This window comes from Oncorhynchus mykiss, chromosome 32 (assembly GCF_013265735.2).
Source record: "Oncorhynchus mykiss isolate Arlee chromosome 32, USDA_OmykA_1.1, whole genome shotgun sequence".
In the NCBI taxonomy this organism is placed as follows: domain Eukaryota; kingdom Metazoa; phylum Chordata; class Actinopteri; order Salmoniformes; family Salmonidae; genus Oncorhynchus; species Oncorhynchus mykiss.
This window is the reverse complement of record NC_050572.1, coordinates 8,808,558-8,836,295: the sequence shown is the minus strand read 5'-3', so window position 1 is coordinate 8,836,295 and position 27,738 is coordinate 8,808,558. Positions and strand designations below refer to the sequence as shown.

The window sequence follows — 27,738 nt, the reverse complement described above, 5'->3', positions numbered from 1 at the left end:
ATCACCATCTATAATATATAATAATATCACACACTGGACCAGAGATCACCATCTATAATAATATCACACACTGGACCAGAGATCACCATCTATAATATATAATAATATCACACACTGGACCAGAGATCACCATCTATAATAATATCACACACTGGACCAGAGATCACCATCTATAATATATAATAATATCACACACTGGACCAGAGATCACCATCTATAATAATATCACACACTGGACCAGAGATCACCATCTATAATATATAATAATATCACACACTGGACCAGAGATCACCATCTATAATATATAATAATATCACACACTGGGCCAGAGAACACCATCTATAATATATAATAATATCACACACTGGGCCAGAGATCACCATCTATAATATATAATAATATCACACACTGGGCCAGAGATCACCATCTACAGTGCCTTGCGAAAGTATTTGGCCCCCTTGAACTTTGCGACCTTTTGCCACATTTCAGGCTTCAAACATAAAGATATAAAACTGTATTTTTTTGTGAAGAATCAACAACAAGTGGGACACAATCATGAAGTGGAACGACATTTAGCAAAATCTACAATGGAATGGTTCAATAATAAACATCCAGGTGTTAGAATGGCCAAGTCAAAGTCCAGACCTGAATCCAATCGAGAATCTGTGGAAAGAACTGAAAACTGCTGTTCACAAATGCTCTCCATCCAACCTCACTGAGCTCGAGCTGTTTTGCAAGGAGGAATGGGAAAAAATTTCAGTCTCTCGATGTGCAAAACTGATAGAGACATACCCCAAGCGACTTACAGCTGTAATCGCAGCAAAAGGTGGCGCTACAAAGTATTAACTTAAGGGGGCTGAATAATTTTGCACGCCCAATTTTTCAGTTTTTGATTTGTTAAAAAAGTTTGAAATATCCAATAAATGTCGTTCCACTTCATGATTGTGTCCCACTTGTTGTTGATTCTTCACAAAAAAATACAGTTTTATATCTTTATGTTTGAAGCCTGAAATGTGGCAAAAGGTCGCAAAGTTCAAGGGGGCCGAATACTTTCGCAAGGCACTGTATAATATATAATATCACACACTGGACCAGAGATCACCATCTATAATATATAATAATATCACACACTGGACCAGAGATCACCATCTATAATATATAATAATATCACACACTGGACCAGAGATCACCATCTATAATATATAATAATATCACACACTGGACCAGAGATCACCATCTATAATATATAATAATATCACACACTGGACCAGAGATCACCATCTATAATATATAATAATATCACACACTGGACCAGAGATCACCATCTATAATATATAATAATATCACACACTGGGCCAGAGATCACCATCTATAATATATAATAATATCACATACTGGACCAGAGATCACCATCTATAATATATAATAATATCACACACTGGACCAGAGATCACCATCTATAATATATAATAATATCACACACTGGACCAGAGATCACCATCTATAATATATAATAATATCACACACTGGACCAGAGATCACCATCTATAATATATAATAATATCACACACTGGACCAGAGATCACCATCTATAATATATAATAATATCACACACTGGACCAGAGATCACCACCTATAATATATAATAATATCACACACTGGGCCAGAGATCACCATCTATAATATATAATATCACACACTGGGCCAGAGATCACCATCTACAATATATAATATCACACACTGGACCAGAGATCACCATCTATAATATATAATAATATCACACACTGGACCAGAGATCACCATCTATAATATATAATAATATCACACACTGGACCAGAGATCACCATCTATAATATATAATAATATCACACACTGGACCAGAGATCACCATCTATAATAATATCACACACTGGACCAGAGATCACCATCTATAATATATAATAATATCACACACTGGACCAGAGATCACCATCTATAATATATAATAATATCACACACTGGACCAGAGATCACCATCTATAATAATATCACACACTGGACCAGAGATCACCATCTATAATATATAATAATATCACACACTGGACCAGAGATCACCATCTATAATATATAATAATATCCCACACTGGGCCAGAGATCACCATCTATAATATATAATAATATCACACACTGGACCAGAGATCACCATCTATAATATTTAATAATATCACACACTGGGCCAGAGATCACCATCTATAATAATATCACACACTGGGCCAGAGATCACCATCTATAATAATATCACACACTGGACCAGAGATCACTATCTATAATATATAATAATATCACACACTGGACCAGAGATCACCATCTATAATATCACACACTGGACCAGAGATCACTATCTATAATATATAATAATATCACACACTGGGCCAGAGATCACCATCTATAATATATAATAATATCACACACTGGGCCAGAGATCACCATCTATAATATCACACACTGGGCCAGAGATCACCATCTATAATAATATCACACACTGGGCCAGAGATCACCACCAGGAAACAACAACACATTTCACTACACACGTACTGCATTTTCAAAACTTTACTCGTCTAGTCAGCATTTTTGTTTCCCTGTTATGTACCACGGTGGAACATGAAACACAGTACCTGGCTGAACTCAGACACTGGCTTTACACTGAATTTGCATGTAAAAACTTCCCCAGTTAGCTGTAAAAAAACATCCTCAGTTTCTCCTGCTACAGTATGTGCCTCTGGAACATCATGATTGAATTACAGTACCTGGTTGAACTCCAGCACGTTGAGGAGATCAAAGAGCTAACTGTTCTTCTCCTTGTCCTTCAGTTTCTCATTGCTGCAGCCCGTGGAGAGTCAGCTTGGTCTCATCATCAACAAAGATTTCCATCGGCTGGGCGGAGCAGGGTGAGATCGGGGTTAGGGTGGGTGGTGCAGCAGGTAGAGGGTGGGACAGGGTTAGGGTGGAGCAGGGAGGGGGTGGGACAGGGTTAGGGTGGAGCAGAGAGGGGGTGGGACAGGGTTAGGGTGGAGCAGGGAAGGGGTGGGACAGGGTTAGGGTGGAGCAGGGAGGGGGTGGGACAGGGTTAGGGTGGAGCAGACAGGGGTGGTGCAGAGGATTAGGGTGGGAAGGAGGGGTGAGGCGTGGGGAGGGGAATGAGGAAGACTTGTGAAGAGAGTAGATGGGGGTGGGAAAGGGACGGTAGGAGGGTGTTTGAGGAGAGTTAAATGGGGGTGGGAAGGATTTGTTGACAGGGGTATTGAATGGTTGGTCCAGGCACCAGGGTGTTGTGGTGGTGGTTTGTGAGGGACAGAGGAGTTGTATGTAGTTTGATACACGTTCAAGAGAGGGATGGGAAAGTATACAAGGACTGAATGGTTCCCAGAGAGTAGTGGTTAAGGTGACGAGGTAGAGGTGAAGCAGGGAGACATGAGGAGATAGTGAAATAGAAAGAAAAGGGATGGGCGAGTTAGATTGACACCCTGCCCTCCCACACACACAGACAGACGGACATGCACGCGCACACAGGATACACACGGACATACTGATGCAACACAAATGAACATAGGCAGCCAGACAGTTCTCACTAGTCACTACTATCCACACAACACTTGGGGGGAAAAAAATAGATATGATGAAATGAAAAGCCATAGTGATCAGATGAAATCACGTAACCACAAGTACTACATTAATTAAAGCCATCACAGTGATAGAGGCTTCTCTACAGACCCTGGTTTGATCCCGGGCTGTATAACAACCGGCCGTGATCGGGAGTCCCATAGGGCGGCGCACCATTGGCCCAGCGTCGTCCGGGTTAGGGGAGAGTTTGGCCGGGGGGGGGGGGGGGGGGGGGGGGGGCTTTAATTGGCGCATCGCGCTCTAGCGACTCCTTGTGGCCGGCCGGGTGGCTGCAGGCTGACCTCGGTCGTCAGTTGAAAGGTGTTTCCTCCAACACATTGTTGCGGCTGGCTTCCGGGTTAAGCGAGCGGGTGTTAAAAAGCGCGGTTTGGCGGTTCATGTTTCGGGCGACGCATGACTCGACCTTCGCCTCCCGAACCCGTTGGGGAGTTGCAGCGATGAGACAAGGATCGATTCATCATCGTAACAAAACAAAAAAGGCTTCATTGGAATCACTATGGCTGCTCCACTTGAAATAAGATCGATTCATCATCATAACATACAAACACATTCATTTAGCCACTAATTTGGTCCTGTCTCTCTGGTAGCAGCTGTGCCTAATTTTAACAATGATGGAACAGTCTCTGCCAGTTAGATGTGCTATGTGATTAAATCACGGACATAATTTACTATGAGGCACTACAACATAGATAGAAGTCAACAATATACATTTAATATAGATTAACCTTAAGTTTATTACATACTGTAATCAATTGGCTTTCAATATGCAACCAATTTTTGAATCTTTAAATGTTTTCTATTTAGCAGACGTTCTTGTCCAATTTGAGTGCCTTGCTTAAGGGCACATCGACTGATTTTTCATGTAGTCACCTTTCGGTTACAGGCCAACGCTCTTTACTGCTAGGCTACCTGCCGACCCATATATATACTGAACAAAAAATATCAACGTAACATGTGAAGTGTTGGTCCCGTGTTTCATGAGCTGAAATAAAATAGCCTGTAATTTTCCCATACACACAAAAAGTGTATTTCTCTCAAATTTTATGCACAAATTTGTTTACATCCATGTTAGTGAGCATTTCTCCTTTATCGAGATAATTCATACACCTGACAGGTGTGGCATATCAAGAAGCTGATTAAACAGCAAGATCATTACACAGGCGCACCTTGTGCTGGGGACAATAAAAGGCCTCTCTAAAATGTGCAGTTTTGTCACAAAACAATGCCACAGATGTCTCAAGTTTTGAAAGCATGTGCAATTGGCATGCTGACTGCAGGAACGTCCACCAGAGCTGTTGCCAAGTAATGGACTGTTAATTTATCTACCATAAGCCGCCTCCAACGTTGTTAAAGAGAATATGGCAGTACGTCCAACCGGCCTCACAACCGCAGACCACGACCTCATCATCCGGCTTCTTCGCCTGGGGATCGTCAGAGGGGAGAGGGGGGGCTGCTGAGGAGTATTTCTGTCAGTAATAAAGTCCTTTTGTGGGGAAAAACTCCTTCTGATTGGGCCTGGCTCCCCAGCGGTTGGGCCTGGCTCCCCAGTGGTTGGGCCTGGCTCTCAAGTGGGTAGTCCTATGCCCTCCCAGGCCCAACCATGTGAAATCCATAGATTAAGGCCTATTTAAATTGACTGATTTCCTTATATGAACTGTAACTCAGGAAAAACCCGTTGAAATTGTTGCATGTTGCGTTTATATATTTTTTCAGCATATAGTTAGAATTATGTTGTTAATTTTAGAATCCGAACTGTCCTCAAACGCATTTGAAGATGCTGCTTCGTTAGTGTGTGTGTGTTATGGTTGAATATTTTCCCAGTATTTTACAAAATGTTCAATCCAGAGAATAAAATAAAATGAAAAACTTTAATTGTCAAATGCGCAGAATAAAACAATGGTAGAACTTGCGTTGAAATGCTTACTTACAGGCCCTTTGTCTCAGTATTTCCTGCCAAAACAGGAAGTGTCCTTCAAAAAGCATTATAAAGCCTATACATATATATACTTATGTCTGGATTTGATTAGAGCTTTGATCGAACATTCAAGTCTAATGATACCTGAGCCTGATGAGCCCTACAAGACATTTAATGAGCCCTACATTAAAGACATTTTAAGCCCAAATGATTGTGTCATAATCCTGGACATTACACACGACAGAAAAACATAAAAGCCCATAGATGTAGCTAGCTGTATGCTCTCCTGGTTAAATCAATCAAACTAGCTCCAGTAGGCTCATCTTCTTTTAGTGTGAACTGTATTACTGTACTGTATTATACTGTATCATAAGGACTGGAATTACTCACATCGTTCAAACCACGATAAAGCTGGGAGAGAAACTGCGATACTGGTGCAGCATATGCGGCCTACAGAGTTACAAGTATAGGCTAGTATAGGCTAGCATAGGCTAGTATGGGCTAGTATAGGCTAGCATAGGCTAGAATAGGCTAGTATAGGCTAGCATAGGCTAGAATAGGCTAGCATAGGCTACCATAGGCTAGTATAGGCTAGCATAGGCTAGCATAGGCTAGAATAGGCTAGCATAGGCTAGTATAGGCTAGTATAGGCTAGCATAGGCTAGTATAGGCTAGCATAGGCTAGCATAGGCTAGCAAATTATATTTTGAAATATAATAGGGCCCTATTTGTATAATTAGTAGGCTGACATAATAATATGTTCCCTAATGTTATTAGCCTACCTCCTCTTTCTCTCTCTATTGTTGCTTCATTACTTGCTCGCTTTCAACTGTCCATATCTTCATCATTCTAATGACATTCTTGAATAATATAATGCTAAACTTAAAATAATATAATACTAAAACTTCACGAAGATTGATTGGTTATGGGTCTGAATTAATAACTGCTATAGTCTACCACCATCTGATTGGTTATGGGTCTGAATTAATAACTGCTATAGTCTACCACCATCTGAATGGTTATGGGTCTGAATTAATAACTGCTATAGTCTACCACCATCTGATTGGTTATGGGTCTGAATAAATAACTGCTATAGGCTACCACCATCTGATTGGTTATGGGTCTGAATAAATAACTGCTATAGGCTACCACCATCTGATTGGTTATGGGTATGAATAAATAACTGCTATAGTCTACCACCATCTGAATGGTTATGGGTCTGAATTAATAACTGCTATAGTCTACCACCATCTGAATGGTTATGGGTCTGAATTAATAACTGCTATAGTCTACCACCATCTGATTGGTTATGGGTATGAATTAATAACTGCTATAGTCTACCACCATCTGATTGGTTATGGGTCTGAATTAATAACTGCTATAGTCTACCACCATCTGATTGGTTATGGGTCTGAATTAATAACTGCTATAGTCTACCACCATCTGAATGGTTATGGGTCTGAATTAATAACTGCTATAGTCTACCACCATCTGAATGGTTATGGGTCTGAATTAATAACTGCTATAGTCTACCACCATCTGAATGGTTATGGGTCTGAATTAATAGCTGCTATAGTCTACCACCATCTGATTGGTAATGGGTCTGAATTAATAACTGCTATAGTCTACCACCATCTGATTGGTTATGGGTCTGAATTAATAACTGCTATAGTCTACCACCATCTGATTGGTTATGGGTCTGAATTAATAACTGCTATAGTCTACCACCATCTGATTGGTAATGGGTCTGAATTAATAACTGCTATAGTCTACCACCATCTGATTGGTTATGGGTCTGAATTAATAACTGCTATAGTCTACCACCATCTGATTGGTAATGGGTCTGAATTAATAACTGCTATAGTCTACCACCATCTGATTGGTTATGGGTCTGAATTAATAACTGCTATAGTCTATCACCATCTGAATGGTTATGGGTCTGAATTAATAACTGCTATAGTCTACCACCATCTGATTGGTTACGGGTCTGAATTAATAACTGCTATGGGTTGTGACCCCTTCTGTCTGGATGGTGGGTTGCGACCCCTTCTGTCTGGGCGGTGGGTTGTGACCCCTTCTGTCTGGACGGTGGGTTGTGACCCCTTCTGTCTGGACGGTGGGTTGTGAACCCTTCTGTCTGGACAGTGGGTTGTGACAAGGTTCAATCTGTGATTTATTACCAAGCTGTCCTGATGCTTGGGTAGCAGCTTAAGGACAGAATAGCGGCCATTTTCCCTTGTGAGACAGTCATTATCTAGCCATCTCCAGACAGTTACCTCAATTCCATTTCAAAAGCAGACTAGCTGACAGAGGTAATGGGGCGTTTTGGATCGACTCGGCGGACCCAGGCAATTTCACTGCTCTTTTCTACCACTTTGTTGGGAAACTAATGAACTGCAGCGGCCCAGAGAGCCAGGCAGCGTCCACTTCATTTACTCTCCAGAACTCGGTGCTTGTCAAGTCTTCCTCCTCATTTCTCTAGTTGCTCGTTTTATTTTGTTTGACTGAGGTTCTTTGAGATAATTTATATTTGCTTAAATGTGTCTTTCTCTCCTCAGAGAGATGTGCCTGTCGTTTGAGTGGTTCCAGCTCCAGGGAGAGTCCTCTCTTAACTACAGGGCAGTGAGCTGGGGGAGTTGTTACGAGCAGCTCGGAGCAGAACGTACACACTCATGCCAGGCTGGTAAAGCAGTTTCCTTCATAAATAAAAAAAAAAAGGTGGAAGATTAGGAGTCGTGACATATTGCTTTTGCTCGGCTAGATTACAAGATTATTTAACTGCTTTTGAACTAAAGCATCGTGACATCAGGGAGGTCCGATTCGTAGCGTACAGACTGAAAACTGGACCTATTTGCGCCTGCCGGACAGCGTTCAACATCGCCATGAAGTTAAGAAAGACAAACAACATAAGCCAGTCAATAACTGAGATCCCATTAACGCAATGCATGACATGTTGGTGAAAGGTTAGCCACTACACTAGTGACCGTAAGTTATTATTGTACTGAGTTAGACATAGAACTATGTCAATGGGCTGGCACTTCCCTTACAGAGGTGGGTCTGTTTGGCATATAGAAAGACATCACTTTATCACTCATATCAGACTCAGGCGGCCGTAGGGGCACCCCTCACTCCTCGTTCCACCAGGCAGGGGGGATGGGTGGAGGTGTGGCGGGGAGAGAGAGGCGTGGTGGATACAGGAGGAGAGGAGGTGTAATTACATCTTTTGCATGAACTTTCGGCAGATGGGGCGGATCTCTTTGCGGATCTCTTCGCTGAACATCATGACCTGTTTCTCATGGGCGGTTCAGACGGAGTATCTCTTGGACGTCTCTGTGCATGTCTGAGGGAACGGAAAGAAAGAGATGGGAGAAGTCAGTTTTCACTCACTATAGCTGAGTAAATAATGGATGCTGCTGATTAATCAGGGGTGTATTCATTAGTGCACTGCGTAGCAAACTGTAGAAACATGTTTTTTGCAACAAAAACAAAAGTTCCTAATTGGACAAGTTCAGGTAGGTAGGTCCCTCTCCATTTCGGACGGTTTGCTTCATTTGGTTCCTAGTAAATACACCCCGCGTCTTTTTCTGAGTGTCATTCAGATACTGTGAGGAGATCAGATGCATCAAGTTGCTCCAGCATCTTGTCACACTCGTCCAGGATGAAGTGTTTGATGTGTGGTAGGTTGAGGGTCTTGTTGCGGATCAGGGCAAGGATTCACCCTGGCGACCCCACCACCACATGGGGACACTCCCTCTTCAACACCTCCTCAATCTTCTTTATAGACAGGCCACCAAAGAACATTGCCCCCTGGTGAGAGAAAAACAGTGTTTATTTTAATTTTAACTAGGCAAATAAGTTAAGAGCAAATTCTTATTTACAATGACGGTCTACCTCGGCCAAACCCTAACCCGGACGATGCTGGGCCAATTGTGCGCCGCCCTATGGGACTCCCAATCACAGCCGGTTGTGATTACAGCCTGGAATCGAACCAGGGTGTCTGTAGTGACACCTCACTGAGATGCAGAGCCTTAGACCACTGTGATACAGCCTGGAATTGAACCAGGGTCTGTAGTGATGCCTCTAGCACTGAGATGCAGAGCCTTAGACCACTGTGATACAGCCTGGAATCGAACCAGGGTCTGTAGTGACGCCTCACTGAGATGCAGCCTTAGTCCACTGTGATACAGCCTGGAATCGAACCAGGGTCTATAGTGACGCCTCTAGCACTGAGATGCAAAGCCTTAGACCACTGTGATGCAGCCTGGAATCGAACCAGGGTCTGTAGTGACGCCTCTAGCACTGAGATGCAGAGCCTTAGATCACTGTGATACAGCCTGGAATCGAACCAGGGTCTGTAGTGACGCCTCTAGCACTGAGATGCAGAGCCTTAGACCACTGTGATACAGCCTGGATTCGAACCAGGGTCTGTAGTGACGCCTCACTGAGATGCAGCCGTAGACCACTGTGATACAGCCTGGAATCGAACCAGGGTCTGTAGTGACGCCTCACTGAGATGCAGCCTTAGACCACTGTGATACAGCCTGGAATCGAACCAGGGTCTGTAGTGACGCCTCACTGAGATGCAGCCTTAGACCACTGTGATACAGCCTGGAATCGAACCAGGGTCTGTAGTGACGCCTCACTGAGATGGACCACTCGGGGAGCGCAGCGGTGGCGAAACAGCGCGCTTTAAAAACAAGTCTTTATTTTAAAACAGTTTGCTATTCCGTTAGCCGGCACCTCTACCAACGATGTGGAGTTTGGGTCAGCTTCTGATTTTTTACTGAAACACTGCAGCTCTTATCAAGACTTAAGGTTTTAAAGGGTGTAGATAAACATTGTATACCTTGATAGTCGGCATGGAGAATCTCTCAAGACTCCTTGTTGATCTGAAACGACAACTCTCAGGTGTGACACGTCACCAGCACAGGACACCTAAACAAAGAGAGAAGTGGCCAAGGTGGGTAGTTTAATTCATTAGAAAGCTTAGTACTTCACATATACTAATGGGCTGACGGACCGAGACAATGACAACAACAACACTAGCTCTATAAACAGTACAGATGACAACAACAACACTAGTTCTATAAACAGTCCAGATGACAACAACAACACTAGTTCTATAAACAGTCCAGATGACAACAACAACAACAATTATCAACTAAGTGATTTAAATCAAAAACAACCTTACAAAGGGATACTTTGGGATGATCTACTTCCCCAGAGTCAGGTGAACTTGTGGATACCATTTGTATATCTCTGTGTTGAGTATGAAGGAAGTTAAGAGGTAGTTTCACGAGTCAATGCTAACTAGCATTAGCACAAGGACTAGAAGTCTATGGGTATCTGCTTGAGTCACGAGTCAATGCTAACTAGCATTAGCACAAGGACTAGAAGTCTATGGGTATCTGCTAGGATGCCTGAAGTATCCCTTCAAGGAAAATCATTGATGCTATTACTTCCTGATCGCTTGCAGATTATAGTTTGACAGTTTATATGATTAATGACACTGTGGTTTGAAGATTTCAGTGTAGGCTTATTGTATTAGCCAGTGAATGGCTGACCCCTGCAGCTCTTCAACAGGAATGGCTTCACTAGGAACCAAACGATACGAAACGGGAAGGAACTGACCTGAACTTGCCTAATAAGAACTGCTAGTTTTCGTTGCAAAACGTCTTGCTTCGCGGTGCACTAATGAATACCCCAGTGTGTTGTGTTTTAAAAGCCCGTAGAGACTACAACCGTCTGGTTCTACTCACCCTCAGAGAGATGCTCAAAGCCACAGTCCACTATAGCCCTCAGCAGTTCTGGCTTCAGCAGGAAGTCTCTAAATCCAGAGGAATGGATGGACACAAAGGATCCCTTCACACGCTCCTTCTTAATGGACAGAATATCCCCTCCTGACCGATGTCCCACCGCATCCACATCATCTCCACGTCCTGCCGGGAGAGAGAGAGAGAGAGTGAGATAAACATGTCCTGCCGGGAGAGAGAGAGAGAGAGTGAGATAAACATGTCCTGCCAGGAGAGAGAGAGAGAGAGAGTGAGATAAACATGTCCTGCCGGGAGAGAGAGAGAGAGAGAGAGATAAACATGTCCTGCCGGGAGAGAGAGAGAGAGAGAGAGAGAGAGAGAGCGTGAGATAAACATGTCCTGCCGAGAGAGAGAGAGAGAGAGAGAGAGAGAGAGAGAGAGAGAGAGAGAGAGAGAGAGAGAGAGAGAGAGAGAGAGAGAGAGAGAGAGAGAGAGAGAGAGAGAGAGAGAGAGAGAGAGAGAGAGAGAGAGAGAGAGAGAGAGAGAGAGAGAGAGAGAGAGAGAGAGAGAGAGAGAGAGAGAGAGAGAGTGAAATAAACATGTCCTGCCAGGGGAAAGAGGAAGGTGGGGAGAGATAAACATGTCCTGTCGGTTGGCCCCATCAACCTGTCAGTACATGACAAGGAGACACTTCCATCTTATACAGACATGAAATGCGCCCATCATAGTGCAAGATGCGTAAAGGGACACTTCAGGATTTTGGCAATGAAGCCCTTTATCTACTTCCCCAGAGTCTGATGATCTCTTGGATACCAAGTGGTTGGAAATACCGCTCTGCGCTCACAGGTATTGAAACCAAACCATACGGATTTGAATAAAACGTATTTGAATAATCATGAAAATAGGCCACGTCATATAAATACTAAATAGGTCAGGAGCCAGACAAGGAGCCTAAATGAATTATTTAGGTTATATTATTTCTATTAGCCTACAAAGAAATAGAATAATTGCATCTGCGAGTGCGAACCTATAGGCTGATAGGGACAAAGTTTTCAGCATTTAAACAACATTTCATTGTGTTAAATCATTACAGAATAAATACAAAATGCCTTTGCAAGTTCAAACCCCCCGAACTGACAAGGTACAAATCTGTTGTTCTGCCCCCTGAACAAGGCAGTTAACCCACTGTTCCTAGACCAGTTAACCCACTGTTCCTAGGCCGTCATTGAAAATAAGAATTTGTTCTTAACTGACTTACCTAGTTAAATAAAGGTAAAATTAATAAAATAAAAATATGTATGCATGTATATATATATATGTGTATATGTGTGTATATATATATAAATATGTATGCATGTATATATATATATGTGTATATGTGTGTATATATATATAAATATGTATGCATGTATATATATATATATGTGTATATGTGTGTATATATATATAAATATGTATGCATGTATATATATATATATATGTGTATATGTGTGTATATATATATAAATATGTATGCATGTATATATATATATATATGTGTATATGTGTGTATATATATGTATATGTGTGTATATATATATATGTATGCATGTATATATATATATGTGTATATGTATGTATATATATGTATATGTGTGTATATATATATAGATATGTGTATATGTATGTATATATATGTATATGTGTATGTATATATGTGTCATCGGCACAAACAGATCTGGGATCAGGGATGTATTCATTAGTCCCATAAAGCTGCTAAATATTTTGCAACAGAATAAGCGTTTTGCAACGGAATCCGACTAATGAATACACCCCTGGCTAGATAACTATTCTCACAAAGACAAACAAGTAGTTGTCACAATATTGTCTCCTTTGTCATCACAAGTATGGGACCCTTGATATAACCGTTTTTTTTTGTGTGTGTGTATTTTTCAGGTCAAGAGGTCAAGTCTTTAGTATTTTTCAGGTCAAGAGGTCAAGTCTTTAGTATTTTTCAGGTCAAGAGGTCAAGTCTTTAGTTGTCTTTAACCCTCTAGAACTGTCCACTGCTGCTGTGGAGGTGGAGGACTCAGAACTGGTGTGGGGAATTCATGGCGGCTGTGGTAAGAATTCACCTATAAAGTTCCTAAAGTGATCAATAAACTACCAAATGAGACATTTTAGTGTAATAGTACACTACTGCAGGTGTATTCAAAGCTGGACCCCAAAGACAGTTCCACTTCTGATTTTCATTCATCCCCTCTAATCGGGGACACATTTTTAATTATCAGGTAGAACAGAAAAACAGCAGTACTCCAGACCTCCGTGCTCAGATTTGAATTCCACTGTATCAATGTCTTCTCTCTGACCTCCTCAAACTCAAGATTGAAAGGCGCTGCTCTCACTGCAATAAAGAAGGGATGGTTTATCACACCAGACAAATGAGATATGCAGATGAAGGACAGGCTGTCTTCTACAGGTAATGTAGAATGTACACACCCGTTACATCTCACTCAAAACACCAATTCACCAAGGATATTCTGAGCCGTTCTCACCCTCAGATTCATCAATCTATTCCATTTTTATGTTGTTCTGCACCACAATGTGACGAGCACATACCCAATAAACTGTACATATTCTAAATGTTTACTCGTGAGCGAGTGGATATGCTACTTTTTCTGATTTGATTTGTACAGATAAAGAGAAAAGGGACCCCTGAGAAGAGATTGAGATGCTTCCCCATTCTCCTGGACCTCCTTCAATATTCTTCTCCTTTCTTTCGTCTGTAAACAAGAATGCGTTTGATCAATGTAATGCGAACTTGAGATCGTATTGGCGAAAACACAATTGTTATGCTATTCATTGCCCTTCATTACTCGTAATGAGGCTTAGGCTAACCGCTCTGCGGTGCTAAGCATTTTAATGCCTTTGCCACATCAGTTGGATTGCAGCCGCAGGATTTTGAATGAGATTCGAATACTGATTTTTCAAGTGTGATTTTCGTATTTAAAACATGTCTTTTTAACATGTTTCGTGTTGATTTTATCCTTTCCCTTCTACATTTTGCCAACGCTGTCAGGTAATGACAGTGAATTTATCTAAACAACCTACTTCATGTTTACAAATGTATAAATGAGCAATTATTGTCATCTTTATTTATAAAAAATAAAAGACTACATTTACATTTCACTGTGGCGTTGACCGCAGCAAAAGGAGTTGCGCCAATCAGAACGCTCCTTCTGGATGTCTGAATCACGTGATCATCCAACATGGCTTCTATTCACTTGCTGAGAAAATGAAGATGCTGAACATTTCTGAATTTATTAGTTTATAGTAATTATTTTGGACCTTTCCGATACCCAACCATAAGGTAAACAATACAATGATGATGTACATGGTTGATTACACTTTCTGTCTCACTTTAAAACGCTCCATTCCATCCTCGTTAGCTTGCTAGCTAAGCTTGTATTCTTCAGATTGTGTCATTATGTTAGCCATAGAAGAAACACATTTAATTCTTACTATAGTTGTCATGTTGCATCTTTTTTTAAACATGTTTTTGTCGTCTGTAGAAGATGAAGCTGCGCGTTCAGTTACAATGCAAGAACCTCCATGAGTATCTGAAAGAGTTGAGCCCTGAGATCTTAGACCGCTTGTACAATCATCCGGCCACATGTCTGGCTGTCTACAGGTACAGGATCAGTCCATTTAAACAATACTGTGAAAGTAACTGTAAAATATGACATGTACAAGTCCTGCTATTTGCTATGGTTTAGTACACAATTGATCTGTAATGTACATAATACCGTGTGCTATTATTTAATGACATATATGGAACAGAACACAGGTTGTCTACACTTTTTTTTTTCACCTTGTAACATATAAACTCAGCAAAAAAAAAGAAACGTCCCTTTTTCAGGACCCTGTCTTTCAAAGATAATTAAAAATCAAAATAACTTCACAGATCTGCATTATAAATGGTTTAAACACTGTTTCCCATGTTTGTTCAATAAACCATAAACAATTAATGAACATGCACCTGTGGAACGGTTGTCAAGACACTAACAGCTTACAGACGGTAGGCAATTAAGGTCACAGTTATGAAAACTTAGGACACTAAAGAGGCCTTTCTACTGACTCTGGAAAAACACACAAAAAAATATGCCCAGGGTCTCTGCTCATCTGCGTGAACGTGCCTTAGGCATGCTGCAAGGAGGCATGAGGACTGCAGATGTGGCCAGGGAAATAAATTGCAATGTTCATACTGTGAGACGCCCAAGGTAGCGCTACAGGGAGACAGGGCGGACAGCTGGTCGTGCTCTCAGTGGCCACGTGTAACAACACCTGCACTGGATCGGTACATCCGAACATCACACCTGTGGGACAGGTACAGGATGGCAACAACAACTACCCAAGTTACACCAGGAACGCACAATCCCTCCATCAATGCTCAGACTTTCTGCAATAGGCTGAGAGAGGCTGGACTGAGGGCTTGTAGGCCTGTTTTAAGGCAGGTCCTCACCAGATATCACCGGCAACAACGTCACCTATGGACCCACTGTCACTGGACCAGACAGGATTGGCAAAAAGTGCTCTTTGACGAGTCGCGGTTTTGTCTCACCAGGGGTGATGGTCGGATTTTCATTTTATAGTCGAAGGAATGAGCGTTACACCGAGGCCTGTACTCTGGAGTGGGATCGAGGTGGAGGGTCCGTCATGGTCTGGGGCGGTGTGTCACAGCATCATCGGACTGAGCTAGTTGTCATTGCAGGCATTCTCAACGCTGTGTGTTACAGGGAAGACATCCTCCTCCCTCATGTGGTACCCTTCCTGCAGGCTCATCCTGACATGACCCTCCAGCATGACAATGCCACCAGCCATACTGCTAATTCTGTATGTGATTTCCTGCAAGACAGGAATGTCGGTGTTCTGCCATGGCCAGCGAAGAGCCCAAATCTCAATCCCATTGAGCACGTCTGGGACCTGTTGGCTCGGAGGGTGAGGGCTATGGCCATTCCCCCCCAAAAAATGTCTGGGAACTTGCAGGTGCCTTGGTGGAAGAGTGGGGTAACATCTCATAGCAAGAACTGGTAAATCTGGTGCAGTCCATGAGGAGGAGATGCACTGCAGTACTTAGTATCTGGTGTGGCCACCAGCTGCATTGACTGTTACTTTTGATTTTGACCCCCCCCCCCTTTGTTCAGGGACACATTATTCCATTTCTGTTTGTCACATGTCTGTGGAACTTGTTCAGTTTGTGTTTCAGTTGTTGAATCTTATGTTCATACAAATATTTACACATGTTAAGTTTGCTGTAAATACACACAGTTGACAGTGAGAGGACATTTTCTTTTTGCTGAGTTTACATACATGACTATAGGTATTTTGGGTATTACTGGACTCACATGCAAGGTAAATCAGGGAGTCAGTTATCTGCTTGTTTCCTTGCTTGACAGAGAGCTCCCCCCATTGGCCAAGAATTATGTAATGCGAATGCTGTTTCTAGACCAACCCCTTCCTCAGGCTGCGGTGGCTCTTTGGGTGAAAAAAGACAGTGAAAAGTAAGTCTATGAATCTGAATCATACATAGTACCTGTCCAATGCTGTATTGTAAATTCAATCAACTGCCAAGTTGTTAAATGACTGTCAGTAAACCTTCAGTTTCTGTAGTTTGTGTTCTAAAATTGCCTGATTTTCTTATTTTCCTTCAGGGACCATGATCAGTGTGTCTCTGTGCTGTCTGGTCTCAGACTATGGCACAGCCAGCAGCTGCAGGGAGGCCTGCAGGGAAACATTCTGAACCCCGTATTCAAAGACAACCTGAGAATAGCATTATTAGGAGGGTAAGTCAACTCTTTCATTTGTAAGATATTTAGTATCTACAATACATATTGGGGTTTAATATGCTAGCAGTAGAACTACCAAAGATAAAATTTGGTGAACATGTCTTTCATAAGGCTCCTCCCCTTCCTGTTCCTCCACCTCCTCCACTACCTACTCTTCCACTACCACCTCATCTTCCACCACGTCCTCTTCCTCCTCTCTCTCCTCCTCCTCTCAGGGGTAAGTCGTGGGCAGACCAGGGTGACAGTCTTGGTCCTGACAGACATGCCCGTGACGTGGAGAGTCTGGATAAGTATGCTTTGGAGCGCTGGGAGGTGGTTCTCCACTTCATGGTGGGCTGTCCCAGTGCTGCAGTCAGCCAGGACCTGTCCCAGCTCCTCATTCAGGCTGGCCTCATGAGAACGTAGGTACCACCTCACTGAGGGACCGCTATGAAGTCAATGTTAAACACATACACTCTTTGTTTCTTGTCATTTTGTATTTTTTGTCACTATTTTTACCTACATTATTTTTGTGTTAATGTGTTTGGGATTTTCACTTTCAATTGTTCTGTTTTCCATGTATATATATATATTTTTTTTTACCCCATCACAATATTATTTCTAAATCCCTCTGTTCCTCTCTAAATCCCTCTGTTCCTCTCTAAATCCCTCTGTTCCTCTCTAAATCCCTCTGTTCCTCTCTAAATCCCTCTGTTCCTCTCTAAATCCCTCTGTTCCTCTCTAAATCCCTCTGTTCCTCTCTAAATCCCTCTGTTCCTCTCTAAATCCCTCTGTTCCTCTCTAAATCCCTCTGTTCCTCTCTAAATCACTCTGTTCCTCTCTTTTCTATCCTCTTTCTCATGTATCCTACACCTCTTCCCCTCCTCCAGTGAGGCTGGAGATGCTCCCTGTATCACCTCAGCTGGTTTCCAGTTCCTCCTCCTGGACACAGCCTCTCAGCTCTGGTACTTCACCCTACAGTATCTCAACACGGCACAGGTAGGTCGTCAGGCGCACAGAGGCGCACAGAGGCGCACAGAGGCGCACAGACATACTTCTCTCCCAGTATTATGTACTCTTTCTTGTCCTTCTCATCTTTCAGACTCGTGGAATGGACTTGGTGGAGATTCTGTCCTTCTTGTTCCAGCTCAGTTTCTCGACTCTAGGCAGGGTGAGTCTTGTAGTACTGAAATTTCAGCTGCCTGGCGACTTACCTGCATTCCATGCAGAACACTCAACTTCAACCACTGATGGATTTCTACACCGTATGGACGTGATGTCGTGTCGGTCATGTCAAAAATATTTCGTAGTCACTTTGGATTATTAAATCATGGAATATTCTGTTTATATTCTCTTATCGACTGATGTTGTCACCCTTGTCCTGTGCCCCAGGACTACTCAGTGGAGGGGATGAGTGAATCTCTGCTCACCTTTCTACAGCACCTGAGGGAGTTCGGCCTCGTCTTCCAGAGAAAGGTGAGATATGGTGAAGGAGAAATAGCAAAGTAGCTACAATTTGTAGTGGACAGTAATATTTGGCGTGTGTGTATATATAAATAAATGCCTCACATGTGATTCGTAATAAGACTAAGCAATTAGCCTATTAAAATGTTTCTCTGACTCCATAAACATCATTTTTAAATATACAAGCAAGCATTAGGCAACGAGTTGACGTTGACTAGCAAGAATTGGTTTGAGAATTATCTATATAAAAAAAAACAATATTTAATTACTTTGTGAAATGAATGGATTCACATACAAAGGCATAAATCTTAAGTTATACAAAGCATTAACTATCATTACAAGACTATATTATACCATATTATTCCATATTATACCATATTATACCATATTATTCCATATTATACCATATTATTCCATATTATACCATATTATTCCATATTATTCCATATTATTCCATATTATACCATATTATTCCATATTATTCCATATTATACCATATTATTCCATATTATTCCATATTATACCATATTATTCCATATTATACCATATTATTCCATATTATTCCATATTATTCCATATTATACCATATTATTCCATATTATTCCATATTATACCATATTATTCCATATTATTCCATATTATACCATATTATTCCATATTATTCCATATTATACCATATTATTCCATATTATACCATATTATACCATATTATTCCATATTATACCATATTATACCATATTATTCCATATTATACCATATTATACCATATTATACCATATTATACCATATTATTCCATATTATACCATATTATTCCATATTATTCCATATTATACCATATTATTCCATATTATTCCATATTATACCATATTATTCCATATTATTCCATATTATTCCATATTATTCCATATTATACCATATTATTCCATATTATACCATATTATACCATATTATACCATATTATTCCATATTATTCCATATTATACCATATTATACCATATTATTCCATATTATACCATATTATTCCATATTATTCCATATTATACCATATTATTCCATATTATTCCATATTATTCCATATTATACCATATTATTCCATATTATTCCATATTATTCCATATTATACCATATTATTCCATATTATTCCATATTATACCATATTATACCATATTATACCATATTATTCCATATTATTCCATATTATTCCATATTATTCCATATTATACCATATTATTCCATATTATTCCATATTATTCCATATTATACCATATTATTCCATATTATACCATATTATTCCATATTATTCCATATTATACCATATTATACCATATTATTCCATATTATACCATATTATTCCATATTATTCCATATTATTCCATATTATTCCATATTATACCATATTATTCCATATTATTCCATATTATACCATATTATACCATAGTATTCCAACCATATAGATCCTAAAGTTAACTTACAGGACAAAGCAGGAACAAAGAGAGGCTTACTGGGCCTAGAAGCCTAGGAAATGAGACTGGATCATACAACCTTCCTCCATGGACTGGAACCAGGATAACAGAGAGAGAGAACAAAAGAGAAAAACAAAAAAGTCATCTCATAACATCTGAATGGGTTAACCTTTTAACCCAAAACCAACCCCCATTGACCAATCAAACGATACCAAGTTTACAGTAACCTGAACACTCCCAGGCCCACTCTCCACAGAGTGTCATAGCATTTCAAAGGCTTATGTGAGGGACCATTGTAAATAAGAAAGAATTGCTGAGAGGACGATAAAACCCTCTGCATATTTTATTTGTATTGATTTAACCTTTTTTTTTTTAAACTAGGCAAGTCAGTTAAGAACAAATTCTTATTTTACAATGACGGCCTACCCCAGCCAAACCCGGACGACGCTGGGCCAATTGTGCGCCGCCCTATGGGACTCCCAATCACGGCCGGTTGTGATACAGCCTAGAATCGAACCAGGGTGTCTGTAGTGACGCCTCTAGCACTGAGAGGCAGTGCCTTAGACCGCTGTGCCACTCGGGAGCGCTGTAATGCTGTTTTCAAATGAATCACAAATACCTTCTCCGTGTTAAAGCTTGTAGAATGTATTTATTTTTGTTATTTTTTGTACGTGCTATCAAATAAACAAACCCCCAAAAATCTGGTGGAAGAGCAAGATGTTAGGACAGACACTAATAACATGGACAGACACTAATAACATGGACAGACACTAATAACAAGGACAGACACTAATAACATGGACAGACACTAATAACAAGGACAGACACTAATAACATGGACAGACACTAATAACAAGGACAGACACTACTAACAAGGACAGACACTACTAACAAGGACAGACACTAATAACAAGGACAGACACTAATAACATGGACAGACACTAATAACAAGGACAGACACTACTAACAAGGACAGACACTACTAACAAGGACAGACACTACTAACAAGGACAGACACTACTAACATGGACAGACACTAATAACATGGACAGACACTAATAACATGGACAGACACTAATAACATGGACAGACACTAATAACATGGACAGACACTAAGAACATGTTATCTCTTCTCACTGTCCTTATCACCCCTGCTCTTGTACCCCCTACCCTCTCTCTCTCTGGTCTCCTCAGAGGAAGTCTAGAAGGTACTACCCCACCAGGCTGGCCATCACTCTGTCTGCTGGCGTCTCCGCCAATTCTTCCTCCACCGCTATGGGCGCTGCCCCAGGGACTGGAGATTCAGGTTTCATCGTTGTGGAAACCAACTATCGGCTCTATGCTTATACCAGTATGTACCGTTGGAAGGTCTAGCTCTGCAGTCTGACAGTGTGGACCACAGAAACCAGAGGAACTCAAGTTTTCATTCAGATCTCCCATTGACCAATTTCAAGATTTACGCCTCAACTCTGACTTCTCTGCGTTGATCTCAATTTAGGATTCATTCCTGTGTGTAAATCCCTCTCTCATTGTTTGAGATTGTAGTATTTCATTTATTACTAATTTCCAGGTGGTATTGTATAGTCTGTTAACTTATTTAATTTCTGTCACTTAAAATAATGTGTTGACACTTGTTTGAATCACGGTATTTATACATAGATACAGTAATTGATGTTATTAATATATTCATAACGGAAGCATAATGTTGACTAATTAATTTAGTTATTTATCTCCTGTCTGTCAGATAACTGCTACGTACTGTTCGTTTAGTGTTTTCTGATTGGCTCATTCTCATATCCAGGTGGTAGTGAATTAGTGTTACGTTATTCACCTGTCTTCTCCTCCTCAGACTCTGAGCTGCAGATCGCTTTGGTGGCTCTGTTTAGTGAGTGTCTCTATCGCTTCCCTAACGTGGTGGTAGCCCAGGTTACCAGGGAGTCAGTACAGCAAGCCATCGCTAACGGCATCACCGCACAACAGGTAGGCACTCCTCACAGGAGGTAGACACTCCTCACAGCAGGTAGTCACTCCTCGCAGCAGGTAGACACTCCTCGCAGCAGGTAGGCACTCCTCGCAGCAGGTAGGCACTCCTCGCAGCAGGTAGGCACTCCTCGCAGCAGGTAGGCACTCCTCGCGGCAGGTAGGCACTCCTCGCGGCAGGTAGGCACTCCTCGCGGCAGGTAGGCACTCCTCGCGGCAGGTAGGCACTCCTCGCGGCAGGTAGGCAGGTTACTTTACACTACTGAACAACATAATGGCAGCTTGGAGTTTGTCAGGTTTTGTGTTAATGGATTTCTCTGTTCAGTATATTGGAGTTCTGGTACTCACTGTTATACATGGTTGAGCTGTTTGGGAAAGTATGTATGTTTTCTGTCTCTTTCAGTCTGTGTGTGTTTTAATTGATTGTTATACTGCACATGACTTGGTGGATTGGTGCTTCTTATGTTGTGTGGGTTTTAAGTTTTTACGGTCAAGTTTTTGTGCTTTTCAGATTCTCCACTTTCTAAGGACCAGAGCACATCCTGTCATGCTCAAACAGGTACCTCCAAATATCAATCTGCTCGCGCTCTCTGTCCGTCTCGCGCTCTCTGTCCGTCTCGCGCTCTCTGTCCGTCTCGCGCTCTCTGTCCGTCTCGCGCTCTCTGTCCGTCTCGCGCTCTCTGTCCGTCTTGCGCTCTCTGTCGCTGTCTGTCACTCTTTGTCCCTCTCGGTCTCCCTCTCTCTGTCTCATGCTGTCTTTCTCTCGCCCCCTCGTTCTCTTGCCTCTTCCTCCTCTCTGTGTTCTGTTGATTACAGTAATATCTGACTGACCTGTTTGACTCCCATGCTGGAGAGTCATTACTCCTATTTTATCCTGACATTACCATGTCAGACTAAGGTTTTGGTCCAAATGGAACGCCATTTCCTATATAGTGCACTACTTTTGACCAGAGCCCTATTCCCTATGTGCCCTATTCCCTATGGACCCTGGTCTAAAGTAGTACACGACATAGTGAATAGCCATTTGGGACAAAGCCTACTCCTACCTACTCTCTCTGTGTCTCTCAGAACCCAGTGCTGCCCCCCACCATCACAGACCAGATCAGACTATGGGAGCTGGAGAGAGATCGACTACAGTTTTCTGAGGGTGAGGCCGTGTGTGTGTGTGTGTTGTGTTTTAATACAAGTTTTCATGAGAAGGTTTCTCTTTTGTCATTGTGATGAATTATGTCCGTCCCACCTAATGGTTGGTGAGGTCACACTCTCTCACCCAGTGTCTCTGATCTCTGGTAAGAACCGTGTGAGACGTGCCGTTGATAGGAATTCACTCACCCAGTGTCTCTGATCTCTGGTAAGAACCATGTGAGACGTGCCGTTAATAGGAATTCACTCACCCAGTGTCTCTGATCTCTGGTAAGAACCGTGTGAGACGTGCCGTTGATAGGAATTCAGTTGCTGGGGGGAAAAACAGGCCAGGCAAGACTTCAGTGCTTTGAAATGAAACCAGTATGTATCAAGTGGTTCAGAGTAGGAGTGCTTATCTAGGATCAGGTCCCCTCTATCCATGTTAATACTATTCATTTTGATCTGAAAGGCTAAACTGATCCTAGATCAGCACTCCCAGGGTTTTTTTTCTGCATAGAAACATTTAGTTTTTTCATGGCCGGGTAAGTCAAAACAGTGTCGCTGTCAGTTTCACTGACAAAATGTTTCTATGCAGAAAAAACCCCTGGGAGTGCTGATCTAGGATCAGTGTATATATTATAACGACAACTTTATTTTTTCTTCAGAAAATAATTTTCGGGATGGTAATAGGTCTTCGGTGTAAACTTAATGACTAAAATCAGATATAGTATGTAGAAAAGATAATTGACCCACAATGCCTTCAGAAAGTATTCAGACCCCTTGACTTGTTCCACATTTTGTTGTGTTACGGCCTGAATTCAAAATGGATTAAATTGATATTTTTCTTCTCACCCATCTACACACAATACCCCATAATGACAAAGTAGAAACCTTCAATTTTTGTATTTTTTTGCAAATGTATTTCTGAAGGCACTGTATATATTTTAAAATAAGATCATATTTGAGAACTAACAATCATGAGAAGAAAAGAGAAGAAGCAGTTGCTCTTGTCAAAGATGCCACCACTTCAACCCCGCTTTGATCCAGAAATATCCTGACCTACTCTGAGGTACTTTCTACTAGAGGCATGGCCGATTTTTTAAAATTTGGGCCGATTTCAAGTTTTCATAACAATCAGTAATCGGCATTGTTGTTGCACTCCACGAGGAGACTGCGTGGCAGGCTGACCACTTGTTGCACCCGCGTAACAAGGAACCAAGGTAAGTTGCTAGCTAGCGTTAAACTTATCTTATAAAAAACAAATCTTAACGTAGTCACTAGTTAACTACACATGGTTGATGATATTACTAGTTTAACTAGCTTGTCCAGCATTGCATATAATCAATGCTGTGCCTGTTAATTTATCATCGAATCACAGCCTACTTTGCCAAACGGGTGATGATTTAACAAGTGCATTCGTGAAAAAAGCAGTGTCGTTGCACCAATGTACCTAACCATAAACATCAAAGCCTTTCTTAAAATCAATGCACAAGTATATGTTTTTAAATCTGCATATTTAGTTAATATTGCCTGCTAACATGAATTTATTTTAACTAGGTAAATTGTGTCACTTCTCTTGCGTTCTGTGCAAGCAGAGTCAGGGTATATGCAGCAGTTTGGGCCGCCTGGCTCGTTGCCATCTGTGTGAAGACTACGTCTTCCTAACAAAGACCGTTATTAATTTTAAATTATTATGACATAACATTGAAGGTTGTGCAATGTAACAGGAATATTTAGACTTATGGATGCCACCCGTTAGATAAAATACGGAACCGTTCCGTATTTCCCTGAACGAAAAATGTCTTATTTTCAAAATGATCGTTTACAGATTTGACCATATTAATGACCCAAGGCTCTTATTTCTGTGTGTTATTATATTATAATTAAGTCTGATTTGATATGAGAGAGAGCAGTCTGACTGAGCGATGGTAGGCAGCAGCAGGCTCGTAGCATTCATTCAAACAGCACTTTAGTGTATTTGCCAGCAGCTCTTCGTAATGCTTCAAGCATTGAGCTGTTTATGACTTCAGGCCTATCAACTGCCGAGATTAGGCTGGCAATACTAAAGTGCCTATAAGAACATCCAATAGTCAAAGGTATATTAAATACAAATGGTATAGAGAGAAATAGTCCTATAATTCCTATAATAACTACAACCTAAAACCTCTTACCTGGGAATATTGAAGACTCATGTTAAAAGGAACCACCAGCTTTCATATGTTCTCATGTTCTGAGCAAGGAACTTAAACGTTAGCTTTCTTACATGACACATATTGCACTTTTACTTTCTTCTCCGACACTGTTTTTGCATTATTTAAACCAAATTGAACATGTTTCATTATTTGAGACTAAATGTATTTTTATTTATTTATTTATATATATATATATTAAGTTACAATTCTTCATTTAGTATTGTTGTAATTGTCATTATTACAAAACATTGGCCGATTTTAATCGGTATCGTTTTTTTTTGGTCCTCCAATAATCGGTATCGGAGTTGAAAAATCATAACCTCTACTTTCTCCTGCGTTGTCCTCTAGCTACTCCGCGAGGACTTACAAAGCTGATTGATTTCTTTTGGGTTTCATTTTCTTCCCATAGTAGGATGACTGACAAGGTGGCCCGTCTCTGTAGGATTGCAATCTGTCAATACAGGCTGTGTGTGTGATGTGTGATGTGATGTGTGTGTGTGATGTGTCTGTTGGAACCTCTGCTCTCAGATGTGTTGTAATCGGTGATAGAGTATTGATGTGGGCTGCACCTTTAACCTTGCCTATAAGCTATCTGTACCTTTTCATTCTCTCTCTCTCCTCTCTCTACCTCCCTCCCTGTCTACCTCTCTGTCTGTCTCTCTGTGTCTCTGTCCATCTCAGGAGTGCTGTATAACCAGTTCCTCTCCCAGGCTGACTTTGAGGTGTTGCGGGACAGAGCTCAGGTCAGATATCTTGTTTTATTTTCTCTCTATCTCTCTCTCTCTCTCTGTCAATGAACTCACCGTTGAACATTATTGTCATGGGAGCAACATGAGATCAGAGGTGTAATTACAACCTAGGACCTTGGGGAGGGGGGGGGGGGGGGGGGGGGGGGGGTCTAGAGACGGGGACAATACCGCTGCTTTCTTAGGGGAGCAGGATTTATGGTCATCGATGCCAGAGCAGGTAGCCTAGCGTTGGGCCAGTAACCGAGCTGGTTTGAATCCCTAAGCCGACTAGGTTTAAAAATCTGTTGACGTGCCCTTGAGCAAGGCACTTCACCCTAATGGCTTCTGTAAGTCGCTCTGTATAAGACCATCTGCTAAATGACTACAACGTGCAAGTGACTAAGTATCCCGCTTTCTCATTACATGATCTGACATTAACTGTGCACCCTTAAATTAGCCTTGCTACAATCTTCTACACATCCTCTTAACTATTTGAACTTTGTAGTTGTAGTTCAACAAGGGTAGAATTCCATTAGCATGATCAGCCTAACATCTGCGGGCCCTGTCACATGTAGCAACTGCTTGTCTGACCTTCTCTTCGTGTAATCTATTGTCTCTCAGTACAATCTAGGTTACTTTATCTTGCTCCAGCACAGACACACAGGCTACTGCCTCGGAGTGCATCCCGAATAGCACCCTGTCACCTACATAGTGAATTTGGTGCTATTTGGGATACTACCTCTGTCTTATTACTTAAACCCCCTCTCTCAATTTTAGTTCAAGGGGCCTTCTTGGCATGGGAAACATGTTAATAACATTGCCAAAGCAAGTGAAGTAGATAATATACAAAAGTGAAATAAACAATAAAAATGAACAGTAAACATTACTCTCAGAAGAATAAAGACTAAAATAATACATGTAATATTGTGTGTGTATGTATGTATGTATATATATATATATATATATATATATACACACACACACACAGTGTTGTAACGATGCACAAATGGTTAAAGTACAAAAGGGAAAATATATGGGTTGTATTTACAATGTATTTCTCTGTCTCTGTCTCTCTCTGTCTCTCTGTCTCTCTGTCTTTCATTCTCCAGGGCCTGGGCTGTCTGGTGTGGCAGAATGTGGCTCACAGGGTGATTGTGGTGTCACCGCAGGGACACGGCGAAGTCAAGAGGTTCTGGAAACGACAGAAGAGTCACACTTGATAACAGAGGGGGAAGAAGAGAAGAACAAGGATTTTTTTATTTTATTGTATTTTTTACATGAAAGGACTTTTTTGTTGTCTTCCTTAGAGGTGACGGTTGAAGAAGGTATATGGAGAGTTCTGGATATACTGTACTGGATCTTGAATTGGACACAGCAGCGCAATGGCTGTAGCCTGGTGCCAGATCTGTTTGCGCTCTTACCTACTTTGTCATTGTCAAGCCAAACATTGTAATTCTGTAAGGAGTAAGACTGGCACCCAGGCTACAGTGACTGGTGCTGGGTAGGACAAAATGGAGAAAGCAAGTGCTTTGTCTCTGTTTTTGTTGGTGATATTGCCATTGTCTCATTTTGGGTTGGTGGGCAAATAAAATTATTTAAAGAAATGTATGACTTAGTCTGCAATACTTATGCAATACGGGGCAGAAGGTAGCG

General features: G+C 41.3%; 1 protein-coding gene and 1 pseudogene across 1 annotated transcript; one reads left to right on the top strand and one right to left on the bottom strand.

The window, feature by feature from the left end:
• Nucleotides 1–2,777: 2,777 nt before the first annotated feature.
• Nucleotides 2,778–9,386, bottom strand: LOC118946524 (annotated as a pseudogene).
• A 5,115-nt stretch (nt 9,387–14,501) lies between these two features.
• gtf2h4 (general transcription factor IIH, polypeptide 4) lies at nt 14,502–27,689 on the top strand. The gene is made up of 14 exons (XM_036970816.1): nt 14,502–14,677; nt 14,880–14,998; nt 16,764–16,868; nt 17,019–17,150; nt 17,369–17,554; nt 18,023–18,131; nt 18,235–18,303; nt 18,525–18,608; nt 21,255–21,411; nt 21,910–22,040; nt 22,552–22,599; nt 23,109–23,187; nt 26,039–26,100; nt 27,195–27,689. The coding sequence occupies exons 2-14, from the start codon at nt 14,883–14,885 to the stop codon at nt 27,303–27,305; spliced, it is 1,389 nt and encodes a 462-aa protein (XP_036826711.1). The 5' UTR covers nt 14,502–14,677; nt 14,880–14,882; the 3' UTR covers nt 27,306–27,689.
• Nucleotides 27,690–27,738: the final 49 nt, after the last annotated feature.

Excerpts from the sequence above, each read along its gene's own strand:
- gtf2h4 (XM_036970816.1), top strand. The coding sequence starts at position 14,883 with ATGAAGCTGCGCGTTCAGTTACAATGCAAGAACCTCCATGAGTATCTG. Across the intron at positions 17,555-18,022 it reads CAGGCTGGCCTCATGAGAAC|TGAGGCTGGAGATGCTCCCT; the intron begins GTAGGTACCACC and ends CCCCTCCTCCAG. Across the intron at positions 22,041-22,551 it reads ACGGCATCACCGCACAACAG|ATTCTCCACTTTCTAAGGAC; the intron begins GTAGGCACTCCT and ends TGTGCTTTTCAG.